This window comes from Sceloporus occidentalis, unplaced genomic scaffold, assembly GCF_023333645.1.
Source record: "Sceloporus occidentalis isolate IW3139 unplaced genomic scaffold, rSceOcc1.0.p SCAF_1, whole genome shotgun sequence".
NCBI classification, from domain to species: domain Eukaryota; kingdom Metazoa; phylum Chordata; class Lepidosauria; order Squamata; family Phrynosomatidae; genus Sceloporus; species Sceloporus occidentalis.
The window spans coordinates 217,711,510-217,737,660 of record NW_028316981.1 but is presented as its reverse complement, the minus strand read 5'-3'; the positions used below and the strand labels follow the sequence as shown (position 1 = coordinate 217,737,660).

Sequence of the window (26,151 nt, the reverse complement as noted above, 5' to 3'; positions counted from 1 at the left end):
GAAATACCACAGCAGGTTTCTGGCAAAATGCAGATATTTGAGGAGCAGTGTTGACACCCCCTCTTCAGGTATCCCCTGGTGCGCTCTGCACCTCCGCACTTGCTAGTGACACCACTGCATATGAGTAATGGATTGGATAGAGCCATGTTCAGTTCCAGCCATGAGAGCTCACAGGATATTCCTGGACCAGCCTGCTAGCCTATCTCCATCTCTCTGCCAGCCTAACCTGTGGAGATTATCGCATAGCCATTTTTGTCTGAGTTGTGCACGGGACTGGGTCGGGCCAAAATGGGAAAGAACGGGTGTTATCACACAGTAAATTGTTGCTATGCTGCCACCTGACCATTGCCCGTCCCCCAGGCATGCTCTGCTATCTGATTTTTGTGCAGCAGCAATTTACTGTGTGATAACACCCGTTCTTCCCTGTTTCAGCTTGAGCCTGTCCTGTGCATGGTTTGGACAAAAATGGCCATGCAATAATCTCCTAAATCACAATGTTTGGAGGATCAAATGGTGTGGAGGCAAGAGCTATATACACTGTCTTACATCCCTTGAAGGAAAGATGAGGTGTAGTTGTAATACAGGTTGAGCCTCCCTTATCTGAAATGCTTGGGACAAGAAGTGTTTTGGATTTTGGATTTTTTTGGATTTTGAAGTACCTGTATTTGTATGCGATTCTAGGCTGCATCGAGAGAGGTAGTGTCATAGAGGGAAGTAATAGTGCCACTCTATTCTGCCTTGGTCAGGCCTCACCTGGAATAAGTTTAAAAAAGATGTTGAGAAGCTGGGATGTATTCAGAAAAGGGCAACCAAAATGGTGGCGGGCCTGGGAACCATACAAGTCCTATGAGGAGAGATTTAGGGAGCTGGGTATGTTTATCCTGGGGAAGAGAAGGTTAAGAGGTGACATGAATAGCTATGTTTGAAGGTGTGTCATATTGAGGGTGAAGCAAACTTGTTTTCTGCAGCTCCAGTGAATAGGACATGGAACAATGGATTCAAATTACAGGAAAAAAGATTCCACCTAAATCAGTAGTGGAAGAGGCTGCCTTGGAGTGTGGTGAAGCCTCCTTCTTTGGAGGTTTCTAAACAGAGGCTGGATGGTCTTCTGCCGGGGGTGCTTTGATTGTGTGTTCCTGCATGGCAATAGGGGGTTGGAGTGGATGGCCCTTGGGGTCTCTTCCAACTCTGATTCTATGGTTCTAATGAGCTATCTTGGAGGTGGGACCAAAATGTAACACAAAAATCATTTATGTTTCATATACATCTTGTACACATAGCTTGATAGAAGTTTTATACAATATTTTTGATAATTTTGTGCATGACACAACATTGGTGTACACTGAATTGTCAGAAAGCAAAGGAAATACTTTTATCCTGCATCTTCCATTAGTTTGCATCTGGAGGGGATTACACAGCAATATGCTCAGGCGCAGCCAGTCAGCCTTTACCTTGACTCCCATCACATGTCCTCCTGTCACATGTCACACATCCTTTACATTGGCTCCTGTCCTGTCCTGTCCTGTTGTTCAGTTGTTCAGTCCGTTTCCTCTCCACACTGGAGCAGGTGCATGATAGGAGCCAAAGCAAAGGCTGGCTGGTTGTCTGAGACTGTGTCTTGTTGTTTAAACTGCTCCATCTGCAAACTGATGGGAAGAAGCAGGAGAAAAGTCTTCCTTCCCCCTTTGGAGCCTCTGATGCTGGACCAGATTGAACTCTGTTCCCCAAAAGCAATGATCTCAAAGCAGTGTCCAAAGAAGGACTTATGCACATGGAAGTCAATAATTCTGCTCCATAGAATCAGGGGACCATAAAGTACCATCCATAAAGGGACTTGTGCCCATGGAAGTGAATACCTCTGCTCTCCAGAAGCAGGGGATCATGAAGCACTGTCCAAAAGGGACTTGTGCACATGGAGGTCTCCTTGCAGCCCCTTCCAGTCCTAAGGTGTTGTGATTCTAGGTTTCTATCCTATCTCTCAGAATGGTTCAGTGGGCCTGAAATGAGGTGTAGTGAGGAGGGTTAAGTGGAGACAGCCTTGGATTGAGGCAGAGATGTGGTGGTGCCAAGGTGGGAAAGGAAGGTACAGAAGTATTGGCAAGAAAGGAGTCAGAAAAGGAGAAGGAGCAGGGGGGGATGCATGGTGGGCAGGTGGTGGCAAAGAGCTGCCCCCTGTGTAAATGCCCCAGCTAACTCTGAATAGCTTAGTATTAGGTGACATCAGTGCCAAGGAGGGGTGCCAGACCCTTTGCTTGCTTGCTTGCTAGCTCCTGCTCTGTCTTTCCCTTCCTTTTCTGGGTTTCCTCTCCTCTTGATGAAGAAGGGGACAAAAGGTAGTTGAAGCATTTTTTATAGGAGACTGAACTGCTCTCAGCAAGAAAGGAGAGGAGGGAGAAAGAGATGGGTAAAGGCTGGTAGGCAGGCAGGTTGTCAGCTCGACTGTCCCTCATCTGCTCAGTAACCTCTTCCCCTTGGCAGAGCAGCCACAGGACAGGCAACGCACAGGCCCAGCCAGCCAGCCTGCCAGCCTTTGCCGTAGCTCCTGCCACGTGGCTGCTGTGCTGCAGGGAGGTGGGCTGACTGCAGCCTTCAAGCCATTGCAGACCCCTTGTGAGGACAGTGTGTCCCTCTGGGGGTGGTCCAGGGACCACAGGTTAACAACCACTGCTTTATATAAAGATGAGCTGTAAGTCCAGTCAAATAACTGAACAGTATAGCATTGTTACTGGTAAGTAAATATCTAATGATTTCTGCCAAGAAAAATCTACGAGAGCCTGCAAAAAAATGCAAAGCAAAATACTCTAAGAGCAGGAAGGAGGCTTCCAGAGAGGGAAATTAACTTGGAATAACTGCCCTGGAGACTTAATGGATTCAGCAGCTCTTAACTTTATAAAATACATACATTCAGTTCCCCCAAGAATTCTGGCTTTGGTACAGGAATGAGTGAGTGAACGTCTCTATTAGGGTTATGTAAGAGGGCAGGCTACGGCAGACTAATAGTTCCCTCTAGCTTTAAAATCAATTAGAATTGCACATTACTAGCGCAAATAATCTGATAATGTTACATTGAGGATTTAAAGAGGGCCTAAGCTCTAGTTTATTCTAAAGTGTTTTGACTAATGTACCGCTTGTCTTATCTCAATTAAGTTTGGGCTTAGGACATTGTCATTTCGGGCAAAAATGACAGCAGGGAGAGCAGTGCACAACATGAGCTTTGAGCCAGACCATCCATGGTCCAAATGACTACAGCAGCTACAAGTTCACTAGTGATGTGTTCTGAGGAAAACCGTGGTCTTTTAAATTCAGCTATTCTTTCACCAGGCTAATGGGACCTGCATGCCTCCACACCAATCTTCTTACATAACTCAGATTCTAGATGGCTAAATTGGGATTTAACTTGCAAATCATCTAGCAGGCCCTTCGTTATGTTTAATGCATGAAAGTGAGCGTAATCAGTGTATCGGTAGTAGTAAAATGTTGGAGAATATCCTCCCTCTTCAATCTAGTGAAGGCAATAACAGAAGCTTAGGCTATCAGTTATCTCTGTGACAGATTCTTTGTTCTGTCTTTGTATCTTTATGGAGTTCTACAAGGATCTGGAAAAAAAAGAGGGGGATGATGACAACAAAAATCGTACATGACACTACAAGGGAGGGGTGAGTATATACACCAAGCATAAATATGACATTTCATATTGCCTTGTGCTCTTGCAGAAGACTCTGCATTTCTCTTCTTTATGCCAAATAATACATCCTATAAAATTTATTCCTTTTTAATTAAAATGTCTTTGAAGTCCTTTCATGCTGGTGCACATTGTCAACCGGATTATATAAAATGTATAAATGCTGGAAGGGAAGTTAGAGCATGTTTTATAATGAATTAGACTATAAGGTGCTTGGGAAGAGTCTATGTACTTATAAACCACTGTCAGTCATTAACTACACCAAAGCCACTCTTTAAATCAGGGGTAAAAATCATACCATCCTTCAAATGTTGGACTGCCTTCTTGGTGGCAGCTCTTAGACCCTGGAAGTCTCTTCCTGGGGTGGCAAGAATGGTCCATTTCTTGCTGCCCTGCTCTCAGGCAAACCTTTAATACATATAGGTATTCTAATGGGCTTTTGGAGACTATTTTTAAATCAAGGATTTAATGGGTTGCTACCAGAGCCGGTGTGGCATAGTGGTTTGAGTGCTGGACAGTGACTCTGGAGACCCAGGTTTGATTCCCGACTTGGCAACAACAACAATTGTTTTTAACTGCTTTTAATTTTTAATACATATATATTAATGTTTAATGTATTGTTGTTATTGTGTGCCTGCAAGTTGTTTCCAACTTATGGAGACCCTTAGGCGAACCTATCATGAGGTTTTCACGGCAAGATTTGTTCAGAGGAGGTTTGCCATTGCCATTCTCTGAGGCTGAGAGAGTGTGACTTGCCCAGGGTCACCTATAGTGGGCTTTCATGGCCAAGCTGGAATTTGAACCTTGGTCTCCAAAGTCATAGTTCAAACCACTAGACCACATATACTCCTTTCAAACTTTCCTGGTACTTTATTTACATTACATTACTTTCTGTTTTTATTTACTGTATACCTTTTTAAAATTGTAAACTGCACTGAGTTATAATTCTGGGGGAATTAGAGAGAGAGAGAGAGAAAGGAAGGAAGAAAAGAAGAAAGAAAGAAAAGATAGCCCTAGCTTGCATACCCAGCGATGTTGGTTTTACCTCAACACTACCTAAAGTTTTCCTGATGTCCTCTCCTTAACAAAGGATTGGGTTGCAAAGGAAGTATCTTTTTCCATTGCAAATGGATGTTAAATTTCCAGGTGTAGCCACATTGCAGAGTTAAAGCAGTTTGAAACCACTTTAACTGCCATGCCTCTATTCTACAGAATCCTAGGAGTTGTACTTCTGTGAAGCACCAGAGCTCTCTGACAGACCAGGCTCAATACTTCACCGAACTACAAATTCCAGGATTCCATAGGACAGAATCATGACAATTAAAGTGGTGCCAAACTGCATTAATTCTGCACTGTGGATGCATCCTAAGTGAAGCATTGTGAAAAATATACTATTATTACATGTTTATTAAATGCAATTAATCTTTCCCAATTGGCATCCCAGTGCATTGTATTGATCCCTGCATTGCTCCTCCTCATTTGGTTCCATTTAAGTCTCATGAAACACATGCTCACTGCAAAATCCCATACACTTCTAGTAATCCTGTTGTTTTCAGTGGCTCTTAGGGCCTGAACAGACAAGCCAAAATAAAGCTGCTTCGGGTCACTTTGGAGGTATGCTGTTTAAAAATGCTTTGTGCGTCCTAAGCGGCCGGAAGCCACGCCAAAGCTACAATCCAGTCCTAAGGACTGGCCCACAGCTTTGGCACAGCTTCTTGCCTCTTAAGATGTGTGTGTCTTTTAAACAGCATACCTCCAACGTGACCCAGAGCAGCTTTATTTTGGCCTGTCTGTTTGGGCCCTTATTTTCAGATGAGTGTGTCTACACTATAGCCCCAATAATTTTAATACATAAAACCATCAATAAAACACACACACACACAAAGCCAGACACAAGTGAAACTCCAAATAGAGACATTTCTTTTAATACCTTCCTATCCCATTCTTGGCAATTAATGTGTGTTTCTCATATTGGGTGGAGCTAAGATAGGGGAGAGATGGGTGGCACTAACACCTACCAACGGGATGGAGCTGACAAAAAGTGCCCTCAAGGAGCTGTGGTGGTCTGTCTGCGCACACATTTGTCACCTGAGAGCAGGGCACCACGATTCCTTCCAACTACGCCACTTTCTCCCTGCCCTTTGTTTTTCTTTCCTCCACACCACAGAGAGAAGCACTATTTTCCTCCCCCACAAACATGGTGAGAAACAAGGGGACCTAAGTTGTCCCTTGGGTCCTGGGACTGGATAGACATGTCAAGTTAAAAACTCGGAGCACAATCCATTTTCTTGGTGCCGTTTCATAGGTTGAGCTTATGGAAGGTCTGTGCCTCGTGAGCTGCTGTGGTCCATTGGTCAGGCTCCTGTTCACGACTGCAGAGAGCTAGGTTTTCCCCACCAGTCAGTGAACACCATTGATCCCTGTCAAGATCACCTTCCTGGTCAACTAGGGAGCCGGGTCTCTCCAGTTGGGCTGGGAATGGAAGGTGTGAGTGGCATGGACTGCTGAGTGGGGAGGGGACTGGCGTTTCGTCAATGAAGGTGGTAATCTCGTCACGGAAAAAACAAGCAGTAGACCCAGGGCCTGTGCCCCGGGTGGCCAATCCAGCTTCCAAGAACTGGCGCAGCGTGGTGAACTCATCCTCTGGCGACCGTCGATGCTGGTGGTAGCCGCGGAGTTCAGGGGGCAGAAAGCCGGCGGCTCCTCCGGGTTTGTGGGGGACCACCACACGGATGTCATCAGACGAGGACCACTTGTGAAGGAAGGAAGGAGAACGATGTGAGGAGAAGATGTTTGTTTCATCATGGGACATCCTCCGAGAGATAGGGACCTAAAGGGAATCATGGAGCATTACTGTAGTTTAAAAAAATACATAAAACTGGATTGTTTGCCACATACAGGCAGGTCTAACAAAGGATTACAGTGGGCCTTTGGTATCCACTGGGGTTTGGTTCCAGGACACTCCATGGATACTAAAATCTATAGATGCTCAAGTCCCATTATATACAGTGGCATAGTAAAATGGTGTCCCTGATATAAAATGGCAAAATCAAGGTTGGCTTTTTGCAATATATATATATATATATATATATATGTGTGTGTGTGTGTGTGTGTGTGTGTGTGTATTACTGTATTTTCAAGCCATAGGTTCTTGAATATGTGGATAAAAAAAATCAACGGATAGAAAGGGCCAACAGTGCTACAATAAAAAAGAGAAAGAAAACTGACCAAGGTCCTCCTCTCTTTTTATCCCTTGTGACCCACAGCCAGAGGTTTCACGGCAGAGGATATTACTGTTAACAAAGGGCTAGTTTACATGTTTAAAATACTCCTCTTTCCAGGTGAATAGAATGTGACCACACATGATTTGCAGACGTTTAGGCTTTTTTATGGGATATGTATGAAAAACTCCTTAAACTCCGATGAAAAAAGCTTCACGGTTTTTAACAGAGTATCTGCTGAAATCTGCAGAAATGTGCATTATTGCATGTGTGTCCACTGGCCTGCTTCCCATGCATTCAGATGGTTGTGCATTTTCAGTACAAGGAGCGTGAACAGATGTGAATTTGTGCAGGAAAGTATATGCGAACAAAAGTAAATCCCACAACAGTGGAGTTTATCACACGGGAGGAATTTCTCTTAATTTCGAATGAAAAGAAAGTGGGGCCAGAACGCATTCACATGAATTTGCTAGCACTGCGAACTTATGTGGATTCAAATTGTGTTCGAACTGACTTCCCATTGCCCAAAAATAGCTTGCCATTGCCCAAAATTGTGTGTGATCAACTCTCATGCAATAACGTGAAACCCCATGATTGCGTTCGAACTGACTTCCCATTGCCCAAAATTGTGTGTGGTAGTCTATCACGCAATAACGTTAAACCCCATGATTGCGTTCGGATTGCATTGGATTATACTTCCAATTTCCCTTGTCTGATAACGTCCAGTGTTTCTAGGTCCAGTTTTTACCCTACAATCATCTGGTCTTACACCTTAAATTATATAAACTGCCATCTTCCACTTCTAACCTTCCCATGTTTTCCCACTACTAGGAATCCCCAAATCCTGTTATTTCATTGGTAATGCTGAGAGATCTCCTTCTTTCTGGAAAGACAGGTTGGGGCATTCACGTTTCCATCCCATGACATCTGTAGGATGGGCATAGCTTAGAGATACAGTAGTTATTACTTTTATCTGTATTTAATGGTAATAATAACAACATAAAATATAAATATATAATTTGTTTCCTTATGGCTATTACTCAGTTAGAGATAGCACAGCGTTGGAAGACAGGCTGTTTGTTCATGGCTAACTGGTGGCAAAGGGTCTGGAAAAGTTATCAGACAGGATCAACAGCCTCACTTCATGTCACACTCCTTTTGCAGAGAAATGGTTACCCTTTTTGACCTTTGTAAATTCTTTAGAACACCCTCCTCTGCCACCGTCTCAACATCTGAACTTATGGAATGATGATGTTTTCTGATTTGACTCATTTGCTCCATGATATATATTGTATTCATAATTTTTTAAACTTTTCTCAATGGATGATGATTTTAATTTTTTAAAAAGGAATACTGTGCAAATTTTGCAGGCAAAGATTTGTCAATTCAGTCCCCTGGCAACTCAAGATGATCTCAGATCCACACCTGAGCCAGGCTTGGGTTGACATCTGTACTAAATAGGCTGATTCAGTAGAAGATGATACCCAGATGTTCAGATTTCAAGCTTCTAAACCAGACTGTGTTTCAGATGACCAGTGTCTCAAAACAGATTTTAGGAATGTGGCATATTACCTGCAGGTAGTGCACCCTGTCGTGAGGTAAAAGCATATGATGGACTGGCAGCAGCTTAGCATCCCTAGGATCTCGTTTCATAGATGCAGCACCGTTGGCATCAAATCGCACCTTGCAGATCCTCCCGTCTCCATAATCATCAGTGCCATCTAGAATATGAGAAGGAGTTAAAAACCTTTTCTCGCCTCATTCCTCTTTTCTTTCTAGTTTGCCCCACCCCACACAGACAGAAAACAGAGCAGCACAACCATGATGGTATCTGTACTCTTGTCCATTTAGGTGGTTATTATCTTTATTTGTGTTTTTCACAGCAGTCCACCACATTTCAACACCTACTGCTGCAGTCCTAAACTAAACTGATCTAACAGTCAAATGGCCCACAATGCAGCCTTGCTTGCATTTTATCCATGTCTCCTCACCTAGATATAACCCTGCTAAAGCAGCTGTGAAATCAGCTGCCTTCTCCCCTCTTCCGTGGTTTTAAAGATGATGGTGATGATGATGATGATGATGATGATGATGATGATGATGATGGAGATATTTATACACTGTCCTATATTGAGTAATCTCAGGGTGGCGTACAAGCATTAAATAGCATTAAAACAGGTTAAACACAATAAGTGAAAAACAAACTGAACAATATAATGAGTTAAAAACTATAAATAATACTCTTTGGGCTGAATTAATGAAGCCCAAAGCTTAAATGAACAACCAGGTTTTAACCTGGTGCCTAAATGGCAAGGGTTTTGGTGCCAGTTGGGTCTCCAGGGGGAGGGCATTGTGAAATTGGGGTGCCATGGCTGGGAAAGTCCTCTGCCGTGTCACAACACAATATATAGACCTCATGGATGGGACACGGAGGAGCGTCCCCCAGAAGATCTTAATCCTTGGAAAGGCACATATGGGGAGAGGTGCTCCCCATAACTTCATATGGGTTTTGAGCAGGGACACTACATCCACAGGGCATGTTGCCTAGGAGTGTGGTTGTAGGAAAACAGGTACGTTGTATTGTTTTCAATTTCATAGTTCTCAAGTTAGGAAATAAACATTTGATAGGAAATTAAGGCAGGGTAACTAGACATCCTCCTTTTCCAGTACATTTCAACCCTCTGTCCATTAGGAATTTCAAAATGTCCTCCATTTTGATCATCACTAAGAGGTATGAATTTACATTTATATTAATGTTTTTAGTTTTTATTTGGTAGAGCCCTACATTTTGGGGCACCTTGTCTTGCTTTGCGGTTAGGACATCTGATCACCCTGTATTAAGGCGAAGGTAGTTGTAAGATTTTAGAGCAACTAGGGAAGGGGATTGATCATATCAGGGACGTAGCCAAGATTTTGGGAAGGGGGGGGTCCAGACTAAGTACCACCATTATAAAGGGGCTTGGGCGCGGTGGCGTGGCGGCACACACCATTCATTTTATCTAACGGAAGAGGGGGTCCGGACCCCAAGGACCCCCCCCCCCTTGGCTACGTCCCTGATCATATTCAGTTCAAATGGACATTTTCCCTACTAGAACCAGTTTGGAAAACATTATAGTGTGATCAGTGTAAAATTGTAGATCTGGTTATGGCGTATGCCCACAGGCTGGCATCGTAACATCCCCAGCCCACACAGAGTTTATAAACATCTCCAGTCCACAGGCACAGTCCAGCAGTTTTAGAACTGTGTGTGTGTGTGTGTGTGTGTGTGTGTGTGTGTGTTTTGGCAAAGTGGTGGATGGAGGTAGGGCCAAAACTGGTGGCTGAGCCAAAATTTGACTAGATGGAGTGGCTGTCTGTAAAAAAAGAAAAGAAAAGAAAAGAAAAGAAAAAAAGGACATGCAATTGTACTCCCACTTGAGGCTGTGGTTAGAAACATTTTTCATTTTTGCTTTAGTTCCACTTACTGGAATCAATCTCCCACCCTTTATTTCTTGGTATTGAACTGAGAATCATAGAATCATAGGGCCCATACAGACAGGCCAAAATAAAGCTGCTTCGGGTCACTTTGGAGGTGTGCTGTTTAAATGATGCATGCGTCCTGAGAGATTGGAAGCCATGCCAAAGCCATGCTTCAGTCCTAAGGAGCTAACAATGGTATGCACGAGACAGCTGGCTTTTTATTGTATCTTGGTGGAAATCTATTCACAAGTACAGAAAAAAGAGAGGGCTCTGCACCTGCCTCCAGCCTTATAGGATTTAAGACTCCCGTCCTACAGCCAGTGGTGTGTGAGTGTATCTTCAAGTTGGCTTCTGAACTATGGTGACCCTCTGAGGTTTTCTTCGGCAAGGAATCTTCAGAGGTGGTTTTGCCAGTACCTTCCTCTGAAATGTAGCCTACAACACCTGGTATTTGTTAGCGGACTTCCAGCCAGGTTCTAACCAGAGCCAACCCTGCTTAGCTTCCAAGATCAGACAGGATCTGATGCCTTAAGGGTGTTTAGGCACCTTACACTAGAGCGCAATTCCCTAGCAAATTCTTCCATGTAAACTCCTCAAAGAAAACAGAGCTGGACAAAAAACTGGAAATGCTCCTCAAAAGCTCTATTTATGTCAGTTAATAGAGATTTGGTAGAAAAAAATCCCAAAGGAAATGTGCCTATATAGCAGATTAGACTAAATAGGTACAGCTTGGAACAGCAAGGTACAGCTTGTATTGCCCAGTGCTTTTAGTGACACTTAACCTAACTGTTGCTTTTAATATCAGTTATGTTAGTTCAATTACAAGTAAAATTATTCATCACAAATGAACATCAATTTAACTACAATTCTAGGGTGTGTTTTTCTTTCTTTCTCTGGACAATCAACCAATTTTATTCCAATCCTGTTCCATTAGCTAAGGGCCGGACTGGGTGTCTCATGCATTTTTAAAAGGTGGTAGAAGGTGTCTGTGTCTGTGTATTAGAATCTACAACATGGCAAACAAGAGCACTAGCAAACATCCAGGAGTAGCCGTGTTGGCCATATAACAAATCCAATAACATCAAAAATCCATGAAACAATGATAAATCCACAAAACAACCAATAAAGTGACACCAATAAAGGTATCAATGTTTGGTAGATTTTTGATGTTATTGAATTTGCTATATGGCCAACATAGCTTCCCCCTGGATGTTTTCTGGATTTCAGGATACCGCATTATGTCTGCAACGGGGGAATCCTAAAGAGAGAGCCAGTGGACTGGGAGCTTCATATTTATTATTTTATTATTTTATTATTATGGTATTTATATCCCGCCCTTCAGTCCTAAAGGCTATCAGAGCGGCTTACAATTATTATTTTTAATTATTTTTAATTAATTAATTCATATGTGAACTTTCTACCTCCAACAAACACCCTCCCCTAAAATTGGGACTGCATTGTTTTACCTCACCACCACATAAAGTTTTCATGATGCAAACTTATGAAGGCTCCTTGAGAAATTCAGTGTCCTCGCCCTAATAAAGGGGCCTGTGGCTTCAGAAAGGATGGAGACACATTGGATTGCAAAAGAAATATCTTTTTGTGTTGCAAATGGATGATAAATTTCCTGGACTTTGAATTTCCTGGACTCCTAGTAGCCACATGGCCAGAAGGAGAAGGTGTCAGCCTGCAAGAAATACCCTTCTATACCATCTGAGAACAAAAACATTTTGAGAACAAAAACATCTTCAATTGCACCTTGCCTGATGAAGAAGCCAGTGGAGCTTCGAAAGATATGCATTTTGGTTGTCTCAATAAAGGCATCACTGTTTGGTGGATTTTTGATGTTATTAGTAGCACTAGCAGGTATTTCCACAGGGAAAATAATGGGAAGACTAGCCCCAAGATATGTCCCACACATTCCTGTGCTTGCATTTACCTTTGAAACCAAACCAAGCCAAACCAAGGGAGAACCAGTCATGGATCTGTTAAAAGTACAACTTGTTTGAATAGTTGTGAGAGCTGTTTGGCGGTGGGATGTACTACTTCAGAAAGTGGTGGGTTCTCCTTTGTTGGAAGATTCTTTAGCTGTGGATTTTCTGCACTGACTAGATGACCAGATGACGTTTGGGGTACCTTCCAATTCTGTTATTCTAAGATTCTTATTCCATCTGCTGTTCCCACAGCCCACAAAACATAACCCACTGAAATCATGTTGTAATGATAGTGACTTCCTCATCCTGCCCACAGTTTTCTCCTCCTCTTCCTGAAACACACATCATAGGACTGGAGGTGCTCACCATCATCCCCATCTTCCTCTGACAGTATTGCCACACATTGCTCCCACACCGTACGGACATCAGCCCGGTAACGTTCACAGGACCAGATGAAGGATGGGAGTAGCAGGGTCTGCACCATGGAGCACCAGAGCACCGCCAACACCATCCAAGTGGGAGCCGTGTCATAGCGCAGGCTGAAGAAGCTCACCACCTAAAAAACAAGGAGACCGTCAGGGTGGACACAGCGGCATGTCTGGAGATAGACAATATATTTTTTTCAGAGAACTGAAAGAGGAACTACTGCACATTATTTAATCTTATTAGACATATTTATATTTACATTCACCCATCTGATAAACAGTCTTTGCAGGTTTCATACTCTTTTAAAACTCTTTTGAACATGTTTGGTCAGAGAGAAGAAAGAGACAAAATAAAGACATATGTTTCATAGGAAAATAAGATATTATTTAGAGTGACAATATTAGTTGTGTAGCTGTGTACCACTCTCTATAGGAAACAAGCTGTACAGTGGATACTTAGTTCTGAGCTGTGGAATTAGTGGCTTCTTAATTCTGAATTGTTTGCTTGTAGGAACCAAAAGGGTTTTTTGTCTAGTTCACCAAGGCAGATGTAGAAAAAGTACATGAGAGCACAATCATCTCAAAGTGGGCTGAGTGCTGAGTGCTTGCAAAAGTTCAGCTTCTGCCTCTTGAAGCAATAGTCAAATTGTTTCTGATTCATCGTACATATGCACTACAGCTTTTAGCTGTATGAATGCCTATAATTGCTATAGCTATATGTATGCTGCAGCAGCGAAGCAAGATGTGCATCAACAAAGAGTCATTGCCATTGGCATGCAGCATGAGTACATGTGGCTGTTGTTTTTCCTTGCAACCATTTCTTCGTCCACCAAATATATGTGTACTTGGGTTATTTGCTGTGTGAGATTCAACTTCAGGTGCATCCAGATGGAGGGCTCCTAGAGCTACTGATGAAAAGGCATGGTAGACCTCGCCCATCTTTTCCTATTTGATCTATTTCTGAGCCAATGTGGTATAATGGTTTGAGTGTTGAGACTAGAGTTCAATTCCCATCTTGGCCATGAAACCCATTGGGTGACCTTGGGCAAGTCACATGCTCTCAACCTCAGGGGAAGGCAATGGCAAACCTCCTCTGAACAAATCTTGCCAAGAAAACCCTGTAATAGGTTTTGCCTTAGAGGTCACCATAAGTATGAACATAACACAACAATAACAAGGGGAAGGGGGGATGGACAAAGAGGTAGAAAAACACAGAAGGATTAGAAATGAAAAATGGTGGCACCCAGATCCTCCCAAAATATGGGCCTTGTAGCAGGGAAATGTCAGGACAAAGCCTTCACTTAGGACGTTATCAGACAAGGGAAATTGGAAGTATAATCCAATGGCAATCCGAACACAATCATGGGGTTTAACGTTATTGCATGATAGACTCCCACACGCAATTTCGGGCAATGGGAAGTCAGTCCGAACGCAATCATGGGGTTTCACGTTATTGCGTGAGAGGTGATCACACGCAATTTCGGGCAATGGCAAGCTATTTTCAGGCAATGGGAAGTCAGTTCGAACACAATTCGAATTCACGTAAATTCGCTGAACTAGCGAATTCACGCGAATGTGTTCTGGCCCCACTTTCTTTTCATTCAAAATTACCGTAAGAGAAATTCCTCCCGTGTGATAAACTCCTTGGAAGCACTCAAGGATATTACATTTTCCCAGAACTTCCAGACCACTCTATCTGCCATTGGAAAACTCAGCTATTGGTTCACAACTGCTGTATCAAATATAGTAGTAAAAAGTTTGCAGGCATCAGGCAGTACCTGCAACATTACCACTTTGGTGCTTCAAAATTAATACACACAGATCTCTGTAATCTTTTTATTGCTTTAAAAAAAAACCCTCACACAGCTGCAGTCTGAACACTCTGTTACTATGCCAGACCACTGCAGAAGCATTCACCAGCAAGATGCCCCCTTGAAATGTCCCCAGTGTGTTAACATTTACTGTTATGTGTCTTGTAAAAATAATTATTAGAACTCTGTTCTTCATTGCTGGAATGCACATCTATGAGGTTGCAGCAATGTGAGCTAAGGCCGAAACTGACAAAGGTTTCCCAGGGAGTTTTACTGAACCAGACAACTGCAATAATTCTCTATAGATGCCAGCCACAGATGCTGGCGAAATGTCAGGTAGAAACTCTTCTAGAACATGGCCACATAGCCTGAAAAAACCACAAAAAACTGCAATAATTCTTCTACTTGTCACCCAAATCAACATTGCATATCCCACTTACTCCTCCTGCCAGAACAATGGGTGAAAATGAAATTATTTCCTGCTTTCTCCCAAAAGGGATCTGAGAAAACAGTATGTGAAAAGCAAAACGCAACTCAAGTAATGAATTTAGACATCGTGATAAGCAAGGGAAGTTGACGTCGATGAGTGTTTGATTGATCCAACTTGCCACAGGAATGGCAAAACAAACCCCAAAACTCTGGTGTAGACTGTGATGGTATTCTGGCTTGTTTTTCTTCCAAAGGTCAGCAAAAGAAATTGATGGTTTATTTCTCTCTTTATTGGGGTGGGATGGGGTATAAGCCACAGTAGTGGTTGGAGACATCACAGTAAATAAGCCACAGTTGTTTAGCAAGTCTTGTTTTGCAATCAGCAGTGTGAAATAGCATGCTGCTATCTGGGTGACCTTGGGCATGTTGCATGCGGTCAGCCTCAGGGGATGGCAAACCTCCTCAGAACAAAAGAAAACCCCAGGATAGGGTCACCATAAATTGGAAATGACCTGAAGGCACACAAAAGCAAACCACAATCCACAATAAGCCAAAGTTCCTGTGGTTCTCTGTTTGGCATGATGCTGTCCGAAAGAGGCCAGTGCCGAACAACTCTCGAAGCTTCAGAAAGTGACTGGTTCTCCACACTCCTTGTGGAGTGACAAGAAGAGGTGTTTGGGGGAAAATACTGCAAACCTTGACAGATTGTAGAGCTAGGTCAAAACTAACAAAATGAATTTCAACAGGAATAAATGTAAGGTACTACATTTAGACAGGAAAAAAATGAAAAACAGAATTAGTGTATGAGTGACACCTGGCTGGAAAGCCATACCTGTGCAAAGGATATGGAGCACTGATTTCCTAAGTGGGTGGTATGCCCAAAGTATGCAACCAGGGGCAACCAGCGGCCTTTAGGACCATGGTGGGAATGAGAGTTGCATGAGACCTCTTTTCAGGCTCACCCCAAAACACCGCAAAGCATTGCTGATCACTTTATGTGGTGGTGTCTCCTGATCGTCATGTCCTCAGATAAGCTTACTTCTTTGGCCTTGTCTTTTGCTAGTAGTGGTCTTTGGGAAACTCTTTCAAGGCTTGGGTACAGGTCATTGTTTCTGTGGTTTGAAGTGACACTATTTTGAGACAGATTGACTGGAGCAAGGAGTTAGAGCACATAGCAGTAGGGAAGAAGCAGGGGCAAAAGGGAATTTGGGACCCTGCTTCAGCTTTGTGAGCTTTTCTAAGACTTGGTTGGCAGGTTGGAGCTGCGCTGCTGCTCCTGCTTTCTTTCACTGGACAGGCCAAGAGAAGAGGTAGCAGAAGAAAAAAATTTTTTTGAGGGGGGCGAATGCTTGAAGCTATGTGGGGAAGGCACATCTCTCGGGAAAGAGGGGGAGGTCATTTCTTCAACAGAGTCATTTGCCTTGGAGTGGCTCCTGTAGGAGTTTATCAAACGGGAGGAATTTCTCTTAAATTCGAATTAAAAAAAAAAGTGGGACCAGAATGCATTCACTTAAAGTCGCTAGTTTAGTGCAATTACGTGAATGCACATTGCACTCGAACTGGCTTCCCATTGCCCGAAAATAGCGTGCCATTGCCCGAATTTGCGTGTGGCAGTCTGTCACGCAGTAACATGAAACCACATGATTGTGTTCGGACTGACTTCCCATTGCCTGAATTTGCATGTAGTGGGTTATCACGCAATAACGTTAAACCCCATGATTGCGTTCAGATTGCCATTGGGTTATACTTCCAATTTCCCTTGTCTGATAAACTCCTTAGACATGACAATACTCATCTTTAAAGATATCAATAGAGGTCATGTGGAAGAAGGAGTAAGCTTGTTTTTAGCTGCTGCTCCAGAGACTAGGACATAAAAGAATGAATTCAAATTATAAGAAGAGATCACGCCTAAACATTAGGAAGAACTTCTTCAGTGTAAGAGCTGATCAACAGTGAAAAAGACTGTTTCAGAAGACAGTGGACTCTTGTTATTTAAAGACCTTCTTTGCAGGTCTTTAAACAGAACCTGAATGGCTATTTTCCAAGAGTGATTTAGTTATGTATTCCTACATGGCAGGGGGTTGGGATAAATGGCCCTGTTGTTCTTTCCAACTCTGTGATTCTAGGAACTTGATCTGCTACTGTGATTCAGGCAATGCTGGGTTTTTGAAAAGAAATAAAAACGTTTCAATTTGAAAGTACCGCTATAGTGTGTATGTGTTTGTGTGTGTGTACATCAGTCATATAAATAAGCCAGTCCCAGGATGCTGCTATGTAGAAGTGTGACTGACTATCTATCTATCTATCTATCTATCTATCTATCTATCTATCTATCTATCTCACAATGTATCTGTACACATGAATGGAGACTTGGCCATGGAAATAAGTGAAATTTGATTTTTCTCTGGCTGACATTAAACTCTATTGTATGAAACAAATGGATTGCACTGTGGGATGCAGCTGAGACAGGATCAAGACTGCATTTTGCTAGCAATATACGAGACTTTACTCCATGCATATAATGCATTTTGCTAGAATAAAATAATGACATCCAGCTTTTGAAATAAAGTATAACCAGAGCACTTGGTATCTGTTAGGTCAACTGCAGGTCCAGCATCTGGACCAGGAGACAGTGTATGTGTGGTTGCATATGCAATGTGAACCGAAGCACACAGGTTAATTTGTTAGGGAGTGCCAGAGGAGAGAGACATCAAAGCTTAAAGACACTGAGTAGATGCAAAAGAATGATCTAGGTATCCAGGATACAAGCCACTGCCAAATGCCTATTATTTAAGAAAATGTCATGTCGGAATATCAAAGGGCTGTGTTGCAGAAAACGACATCTCTGTGCCACAGCACTCTGTCTTGCTTCCTTCCTTGAACTGATTTGGATCCATCACTTCTAACAGAAACTGAGGACTGGACAAAGATCTTGCCCTCTAGAGGCCATTCACAGGAGGAGAACATGAAGCCATCTCAGGCTACATACAAAAACAGGTTTTGCTCTCTTTAATGTGGTACGTACAATAGATGCGCTGTTGTTTATGTTATGGAAACTTCGTGACCGTTTTGTCTTTGGAAAACAGTTTTTAAAAATATTTCTGCAGGGCTTCAAAACCTGCCGTAAAATAACCTACCCTTATTTGTTCAGAGAAAATGGTGAGCCATGGGAACCCATTTTAGTTCATAGGCAAATCCAGAATAGGAAGGCTGTCACTGTGGTCCAGACGTGGCCCACCACGCCTCCCTCATCTGGGCCTCTGCTTAAATACTGCTCATCATTCTTCCACACACACAGCCCCCTTTACCTTGCTTGTAACCCATTTCCCATGGATCAGCTGAGCAGTTTGTGCGCATGGGAGTCATGGGGAGGGTTAATTTTCCTTCCACCATTGCCCTCCCTCCTGCTCTTCAGCTGATTTATGAGACAGGTGAGGGAGGAATAGATCACTCTTTTCCTGCAACTTCAGCTCACTGGATCAGTGGGGAAAGTGGGCAAACAGAAAGATGGAGAGAGAAGAGGCAAAAAGGAGGATTGGATGTCAGAGAGCAAGGAGCACATGGACCAGAGGATGGGAAGATGGAGCCAATGGGTGAGAGGGACAATGTAGGGAGGACAGCAAAAGGCTAAAAAGGCCAATGCAATTTTAGGCTGCATCAGTAGAAGTATAGTGTCTAAATTAAGGGACGTAATAGTGTCACTGTATTCTACTTTGGTCAGGTCCTGCCTGGAATACTGTGTCCAGTTCTGGGCACCACAGTTCAAAAAGGATGTTGAGAAGAAGTGTGTAGAGGCGGCGCAGTCGTGACGTCGTCATGGCGGCCCCCATGTGGAAGGGGGGCCGCCATTTTGTACGGACTCAGTCCATACTAGGGTTAGGGGGTGCGGAAGCACCGCACCTTCCTAACCCTAGTACGGACTGAGTCCGTACTTTAATGGCGGTTTGTAACCCGCCATGATAGCCCTGTTTAAATATTTGAAGGGATGTCACATTGAGGAAGGAGCAAGCTTGTTTTTTGCTGCTCCGGAACAATGGATCCAAGCTCCAGGAAAAGAGATTGAACCTCAACATTAGGAAGAACTTCCTAACAGTAAGAGCTGTTTGACAGTGGAACACACTCCTTCAGAGTGTAGTGGAGTCTCCTTCCTTGGAGGTCTTTAAACAGAAGCTGGATGGCCATCTGTCGGGGATGCTTTGAGATTTTCTGCATGGCAGGGGGTTGGACTGCATGGCCCTTGTGGACTCTTCCAACTCTATGTTTCTTAAGAGAGAGAACGGAGTGACAGAGGCAATGGGGAGAGAAGTGTGCAAATAGGAAAGTTTAGAAATCAAGTGTGTATGTGGCCTCATTCCCACTCTCTTTTGGATCTGCCCTTTACCAAGTTTGGCTTTGGCCTTCCCACCATTGGCATGAAACTTGCAGGATACCTTTGTAAGAATATTTTCCCAACTCTTTGCAAATGCTATGGGCAATTACCAGTATGTCTCTATAATACAGTTGGCTCTCTGTATCCACAGATTTTTTATCCACAGGTTCAAGCATCCACAACTTGAAAATACTTTAAAAATATATACATTATAAAAAGCAGACCTTGATTTTGCCATTTTATATAAAGAATATCATTGTACTATGCCAGTGTATTTAATGGGACTTGAACATCCACAGATTTTGGTATCCACGGGGAGTCTAAGGCCGAGCAGATACCAAGGGCACTTTGTACCACCTTCAACACTCTTTCTCTCTCATGCTCTCCCTCTCTCTCATTCTCACAGTCTTGTTGCAAAAGAAATTAGTTAATTTCTGAGACAGTGGTTTTCAAACTGTGTTTCAGAGAAGCTTGGATTCCCCCAGAAGCCTGCTGGAGAGTCCCCAGTGAGATAACCAGTACTGGCCAACAAGCTTCCCCTTGAAGGACCTCTTGCCCATCACCACTGGTCTTCTCCTCAACATTCACTTGCAGAGGAGTGTGCCTTTGGTGTTTTCTACTCTGCACAGTGGGATCATCTACGGCAACAGAATGCAGCAACAGATTTGGTTGCATGCCCCACATAAACTGAATCATCACCCAGAATCCTCTGCCAGACACTAAGAGGTTCTCTTGCAAACAAACCAATTTGGAAAGGTGTAAAGTCTGAAAACCACTGTTCTAAGATAAAAGAAGTGGAGGTATTCCTTACCAAAATGGGAACCCCAGTCAGTGAGTCATACAGGAAAACAATTGCACTAATGAGGTTGGTCATCTGCATGGACGTCTTGGCAGATTCAGATCCATCCAAGGATGACCGTCTTTTGCCTCTGACGTCCTCTACTACAATGGCTGGCACGTTGAAGGTATTGTGAGCTGAAGGACAAGAAGCTTCTTCTGCTCTCTGGTGATGGCATCTGTGGTGCCTTCGATGTGCCCACAAGGTCTGGTAGAAAGTGATGCCCACACACACCAAGCCCATGACTATGCCTCCAAGGAGAAGCAAGCTGAAGCACACGCCAAATCCCAAACCTATCTTGCTGACAATGAACTGGCAGCCAGTGGCATAGTAACGCTCCCCATTGTTGTGCCAGCCGATGGAAGGTAGTGTGGAGAGAATGAAGGACACCATCCAGATGCCCATCACAGCATGCAGGGCCTGCTTCTTGGCATTGCTCAGACGGTAGTTGACAGGCCATCTAACCATCCACATACGGTGGTAGGACAAGGAGGCCACGGTGAAACACGTGGCCAAGGCCAATGTATAATAGGTGGAGACAAAGACCTTGCAGATACTCTCGTTCCAGTCATAGTCGGAGGATTCACGTCGCAACTGCACTACTGCATAAGTGGTGAGTGGCACAGCAGCCATGAGAATGTGCGTGCCTGCCAGGAAGCACAGCAGCAACTCCAGGGGCTTGTGCTTCTGCTGCTTGGCTGTGATGCTCAGAATGATCCAGGAGTTGGCTAGCAGAGCAAGGAGCCCACAAGCAAGCCACCACAGTGAGTTGTTGTGCAAGGTAGCTTTGGACAATTCCTCCATGGGGCTGCTGCCTCCCCCACGATTCATTGTGCTGTCTCCTCCTTGGGTTCTGGAAACCACCATGAAGGGTCATGCACGGAGGCCTTGCAGAGGAACCAGTGTTGCTCCCTTCTCTACTACCAAAGGGAAACAGGAGGGAGATGTGGAAGTAACCTCTGGGAGGAAAAACCACTGTCTCACTCTATTCCTTGTTATACCTTATTATTATTATTATTATTATTATTATTATTATTATTATTAACCTTTATTTATAAAGCGCTGTAAGTTTACACCTTCCAAATTTGTCCTTTACTCTCCATCTCTTATTTTCATTATACTTCCTTTGATCCATTTTTCTCTTTTGCTTTCCCCCTCCCTTTTTCTTAAGTGACTTTCTTTTATTTTTAAAAAATATTTAATTCCAAATTTTAAAAAATAGAATGTACAAAAATTAGAGGAACAGTGAAGAAAATTAGACTAAATATAAATTAAATAGAAATATATATTAAATAGAAATAAATTAAATATAGCTATGAGGCCTATCTTTGTTTTTATGGGAAAGTTAGCATCTGCACTGAACTGTAGGATACATACAACTTTTTACAGTGTAGACCAACCAACAAGTATGTTACTCTATGCTCTATTAACCCTTCTAGATTTTTTTTTCATGCAAACCCAATTTTTCATGGCCTCCAACTGGTATATGTTATATTTGCTTGACTGCTGGCCTACTCAATTACCAATTTACTGCTGGTATTAATTATTGTTCTTTTAGGGTTTGGTAGGGTTTTGTCCTGATGGGATTTTGGGATGGGGTGGGATTTAAATATTTGTGCTACTGTTGTTGTTTTTTAATTTTAACATATTATTTTGATTTGTATTTAGCTGTATTTTAGATTGTTGTTTTTGTTGTAATTTGTTTTTATGCAGTTTTGAGCTGCCTTGAGCACAGAGGCAAGCAAGATATTTATCTTTACAATAAATAATATATTTTAAGAAAAAAGAAAAGGTAAAGAGGCGGAAGCAGCTTTCTTTACTGTTACCACCTCCCGTCTTGTTTCTGCCAGCTTTTCTCTCAATCTCTCTCTCACACACATAATTAAAAATTATTACTTTCCTTTGACAGCCCACTCAGCTTTGCCTCTCTTTGACAAATGGAGGATAAATGAAGGGCTCTTGATGGAAGAGAGGAACAGTACCAGGTGTCCATCATCAAATCTCTGGGCATCTAGCCATTTTGGAGATGAACATCACCTGCTTCTCTGCCAGGCCCCCAGGCTCAGCGCCTTCCCCGCAAAGAAGTGTTTCCTCTGGTTTTGAATTTGTTGATAGCCAGTTGAGAACTGCAGGAAGGATTAATTATTTTCCCAGAGTTCCTTGGCAATTCAGGGTTTTGAGAACCCGTCTTACTGTAGAGAAAAGGAAAAGGAAAACATAAGAACACAGCTCTATCTCTTCCAACCTCGCCCCCCACCCTAGAAATCATTCCAATTCACCAGCCCACACAGTGAGTTGCTAACAAGAGTTTGTCGCCTATTGTGCCACATCATTGCATCAGCACAACAATGCAGCAAATTCAACCACATGCTAGGCCTGTGTGCTCTTTTGTACCCCAGGCCACAAGAATCCCTTGCAAGGCGAAAGTAAAGCTGGGCTGGGGTGGGAGAGTTTGTTTTGTAGCTCTCAGGCTCCCCTTTGCCTCTTTCCCCAGTCCTGGGAAGGTGCCCTTCTGCTCCCAGAGGCAGTCTAGCATGAGGCACAGAAAAGCAAAGAATGGCAATGCCCCAGGCAGCGGGTTCCCCAGGAAGCCATTCAAGGAACCTAGGCAACAGAGAGTTCTGACCCATGGGACACAAATCCCCCAGCCCCAGCCAGAGCCCCATGGACACATGGGAGCTAAATATATTCCAGTGGAGTTTAAGCAATGAGATTTCCTGGTGAATTGTGCCCCATCTAAATTAGCATCTATGTGTGAGGGAAAGAAGTCATTTGACGTTTTTGGCCTTGGACACAGATGTGTCTCAGGTTAAATCTTCCACTTCTGGAATATTGTGCAGCAGTGGTTCTGAAACAACTGTGGACCATGCCTCTTCTCCCCCCCTTCCAAACATATGCTATTTGCATCTGTGTTAACGTTTGTGATCCACCTGTCACATGGGCTCTGCTAATCTGTTTATCTCCTGAATAACAGAAATCCATGTTGTTATCAGGCCACCCGCTTTCCTTCCATCAGTTCTCAGTCCCTACGTGCTATTTCAGCCCAGAGTCACCGCCATGATCCTGCTACTGCCCTTCGCCCAGTCCTGATGCCCATTCTCCTGGCTCTTTTGGGCCTGAATGTCCCACAGAGCAATGCCAGAGTCCCTGTCCTCAGGATCAGGCAGCCTATTCTCACTGATACAATGTGGCTGATAAAACACACGTCTTCTCATTTTGCTCAGAGTCTTGTCCTCTTGGGCCTATTCATTCATCCTACATGCTTGGTTGGGGGAAAAAATTTCCTCCTGCTACCAGTAAGTTTCAGGTTGATACATTTCTAAAATAAAATATGGGTTGAAGAAAATAGAGAGCTAGGTTAACCTCAAAGAACCCAAAACCAACTCTCACTGCATAATGCTGTTTTTTTCCCTTTGAGATAGGTGGCACTTGCACCTGTCAGATGTGCAAATGCAAACACACTTTTGGAATCACATCTCCAGGACCTTGTGATCGACATTATCAAAGGTTGATGAAAAATCCTCTGCCTCATGTCCGCTGTCTTGCTGAGCCTGGTTGCCAGTCCTCCTTGCCAAGGGGTTTGCCAGCTAATAGAGGCCTTTCTGTCCACACAGAAACTACTAAGAGGCTGGCAGGTGAATTGAGTTGTAAAGGTGTTCTTGCTATGGTTTCTGACTAAACAGCTTCTGCAGTTTTCTTTTTCATCCTTCAGCATCATACCATCGGCCAGTTTCTATTAAGTATCTACTATCTTTCTGCAATATCGTCTGTGACTTGTGTGCCAGTTAACTATACCACACTGAGACCTGGACATACCTGTTCTGGACCCTGCTAGCCCAAACGGCACACTCACATTTAGCCAGACCAGCCCAATGCAAACTTCAGTGGCTGCACTCAATGCAAAACTTGTGAGTAGACCTTTCTCAACATACCTTTCCCCTGCTGCACTTTCTTGCTGAGCCCCACGGCACTTGTGGGCTAGCCGGTGTTGTGCAAAGCCCTTATTTGGCTGCAATCTCTTGTTTTTCCCACTTTGGGGGCTGGAGATGGTGCCTGGCTGGTTCCTAGCAAGCCTTCTGCTGGCCCAGGCTTCCTGTTAAATGCCATCCTCCCACTAACCTAGTCCTCCTTCCAGATGGGAAGTTCTGCCTGACAAAGGAAACAAGTGAACTCACAGCCTTGTGACTGAAGGAGAAGAGCCACAGAAAAAAGAGAGAAAGAGGCAGAAGTGTGGGGATGACCCAGAAATGCAATGAATAAAATCAAATGGGAGAAGGAAGCCTGATGGAGTTGGGTGCTAGGCCCTACTGCCAGAATAATTGGGGGAAAGGAAGGCATGATGTTAAAAGGCTGGGGGGGGGGAGGCTCAACAACACCGAAAGACCCCTCCTCCTGATCCTATGGTCTCCGGCTTAAGCCAGGTCGACCAGATGTCCCCACAATGGCAAAGGAGGGCAAGGCGCCGCAAAGTGTAGGATATTCAAGCGAAAATATAAGACATTACCAAATAAAACAGCGGTTCTCAACCTGTGGGTTGCGACCCCTTTGGGGGTTGAATCGCCCTTTCACAGGGGTCGCCTAAGGCCACCAGAAAACGCATATTATAAAGTAGCAACAAAAATAATTTTATGGTTGGGGGTCACCACAACATGAGGAACTGTATTTAAGGATCCTGGCATTAGGAAGGTTGAGAACCACTGAAATAAAACCTCAAAGCATTCGTATAAAGATTAATACATTGCCCCATCCCTGGTGTAACCACCGGTTCCCTAGCCAAGGGGGCCAGATGTCATCCCCTGACTGCCTTGAAGGGCAAGACACCACAAAATGGAGGACTTTCCAGGACATGGGAGGACTTGGCTAGAGATGAAAGCTCACAACCCTATTATTATTATTATTATTATTATAAATTATTTCTATCCCGCCCCTCTGCGCGATGCAACTGGGGCGGCTTACAACATTAAAATACACATTACAGTAAAAATACATTCCCTATCCCACAAAGCCACACACCCCTGATGTTCAGGGATGTGCTTGAATAGAGGGCACTCCTGGAGAGAAGGCGGACAGGGAAGGCAGGTCCTGGGGACGTGGGGGATGTGTTTGGTCCCCTTGAAGGGAGGATTTAGTGGGGAGCAGGAGAGGCCGAGGAGGACGTGCCTGGCCTTCCCTGGGCTTCAGCTTGAAGCCAAGTGCTGCTGGCCCTGACCTCAAAACCAGTTGCCATGGCTATTGCTGCAGGCCTAGAGGGGGGCTGTGAAGGGATGGAGATGGGAGTTGGGGGGTCATGGTAGACCAGTCCTCCCAGTGCCAGCCCCCCAGTCCCCAAGAAGGGGCTCTGGGGGGAGGTTGGTGTGTGTATGTGTGTGTGTGTGTGGGGGGGGGGGGGAAGCCAGCCAAGATCCCCCCAAGCCCCCCAGTTCAGGAGCATCCTCCCTTTCCACCTCCTGCCAAATGCCAAAATGCTGAACCAATACCTCCCCCCCCCCCCAAAATAAAAAGACATTCTCCAAGGGGAAAGGGGGGCTTAAGGAAACTGCCCCTAGCCATAGGGCCATGGGGAGCCCTGCCAGACGAGCCCACCCTCCTCCTACCCATCCCCATCCCCAGGATCTGGAGGACCCTCTTACCTCCCAGCGCTGCCTCTGCCTCTGCCTCCGCTGCCATGGCGACCGGAGCATCCTGCATCCCTGCCTGCATCCCTGCCTCTCTGCCTGAGTGCGTGCGCCTCCGCCCCACCGCCACGCAGCCAAGGAGGGGCCAGGAGGGCGGCCCTGGTGGCCCCTAGCATCCCTCGGAGGAGGACCCCCCTCTGCCCCAGGCCCACCAGGCAGGCAAGACAGCCACACGCCGACCTCTCAGCCTCCTCTCCAGGAGGGATCCCTAAAGATCTTCCACTCAGGGGGACCAGGCATGACCTACATGTCCATCTTCTGCCCAGGAGGGATCCCAAAAGGTCATCTTTTCCCAGATGTCCTACATT

General features: G+C 44.2%; 1 protein-coding gene across 1 annotated transcript; it reads right to left on the bottom strand.

Annotated features, from left to right (window-relative positions):
- Positions 1–2,868: 2,868 nt before the first annotated feature.
- GPR162 (G protein-coupled receptor 162) lies at positions 2,869–25,908 on the bottom strand. The gene is made up of 5 exons (XM_089488933.1): positions 25,799–25,908; positions 20,142–22,360; positions 12,663–12,852; positions 8,476–8,624; positions 2,869–6,512 (listed from the first exon to the last, which is right to left on the bottom strand). The coding sequence occupies exons 2-5, from the start codon at positions 21,033–21,035 to the stop codon at positions 5,982–5,984; spliced, it is 1,764 nt and encodes a 587-aa protein (XP_089345059.1). The 5' UTR covers positions 21,036–22,360; positions 25,799–25,908; the 3' UTR covers positions 2,869–5,981.
- Positions 25,909–26,151: the final 243 nt, after the last annotated feature.

What these genes read in the sequence shown, in the direction of transcription:
- GPR162 (XM_089488933.1), bottom strand. Translation starts at nt 21,035, where the DNA reads ATGGTGGTTTCCAGAACCCAAGGAGGAGACAGCACAATGAATCGTGGG. An exon ending in TGACTGGGGTTCCCATTTTG is followed by an intron (nt 12,853 to 20,141) that starts GTAAGGAATACC and finishes CTTGTTTTTTAG; the next exon opens with GTGGTGAGCTTCTTCAGCCT. An exon ending in ACAGGGTGCACTACCTGCAG is followed by an intron (nt 6,513 to 8,475) that starts GTAATATGCCAC and finishes GATTCCCTTTAG; the next exon opens with GTCCCTATCTCTCGGAGGAT.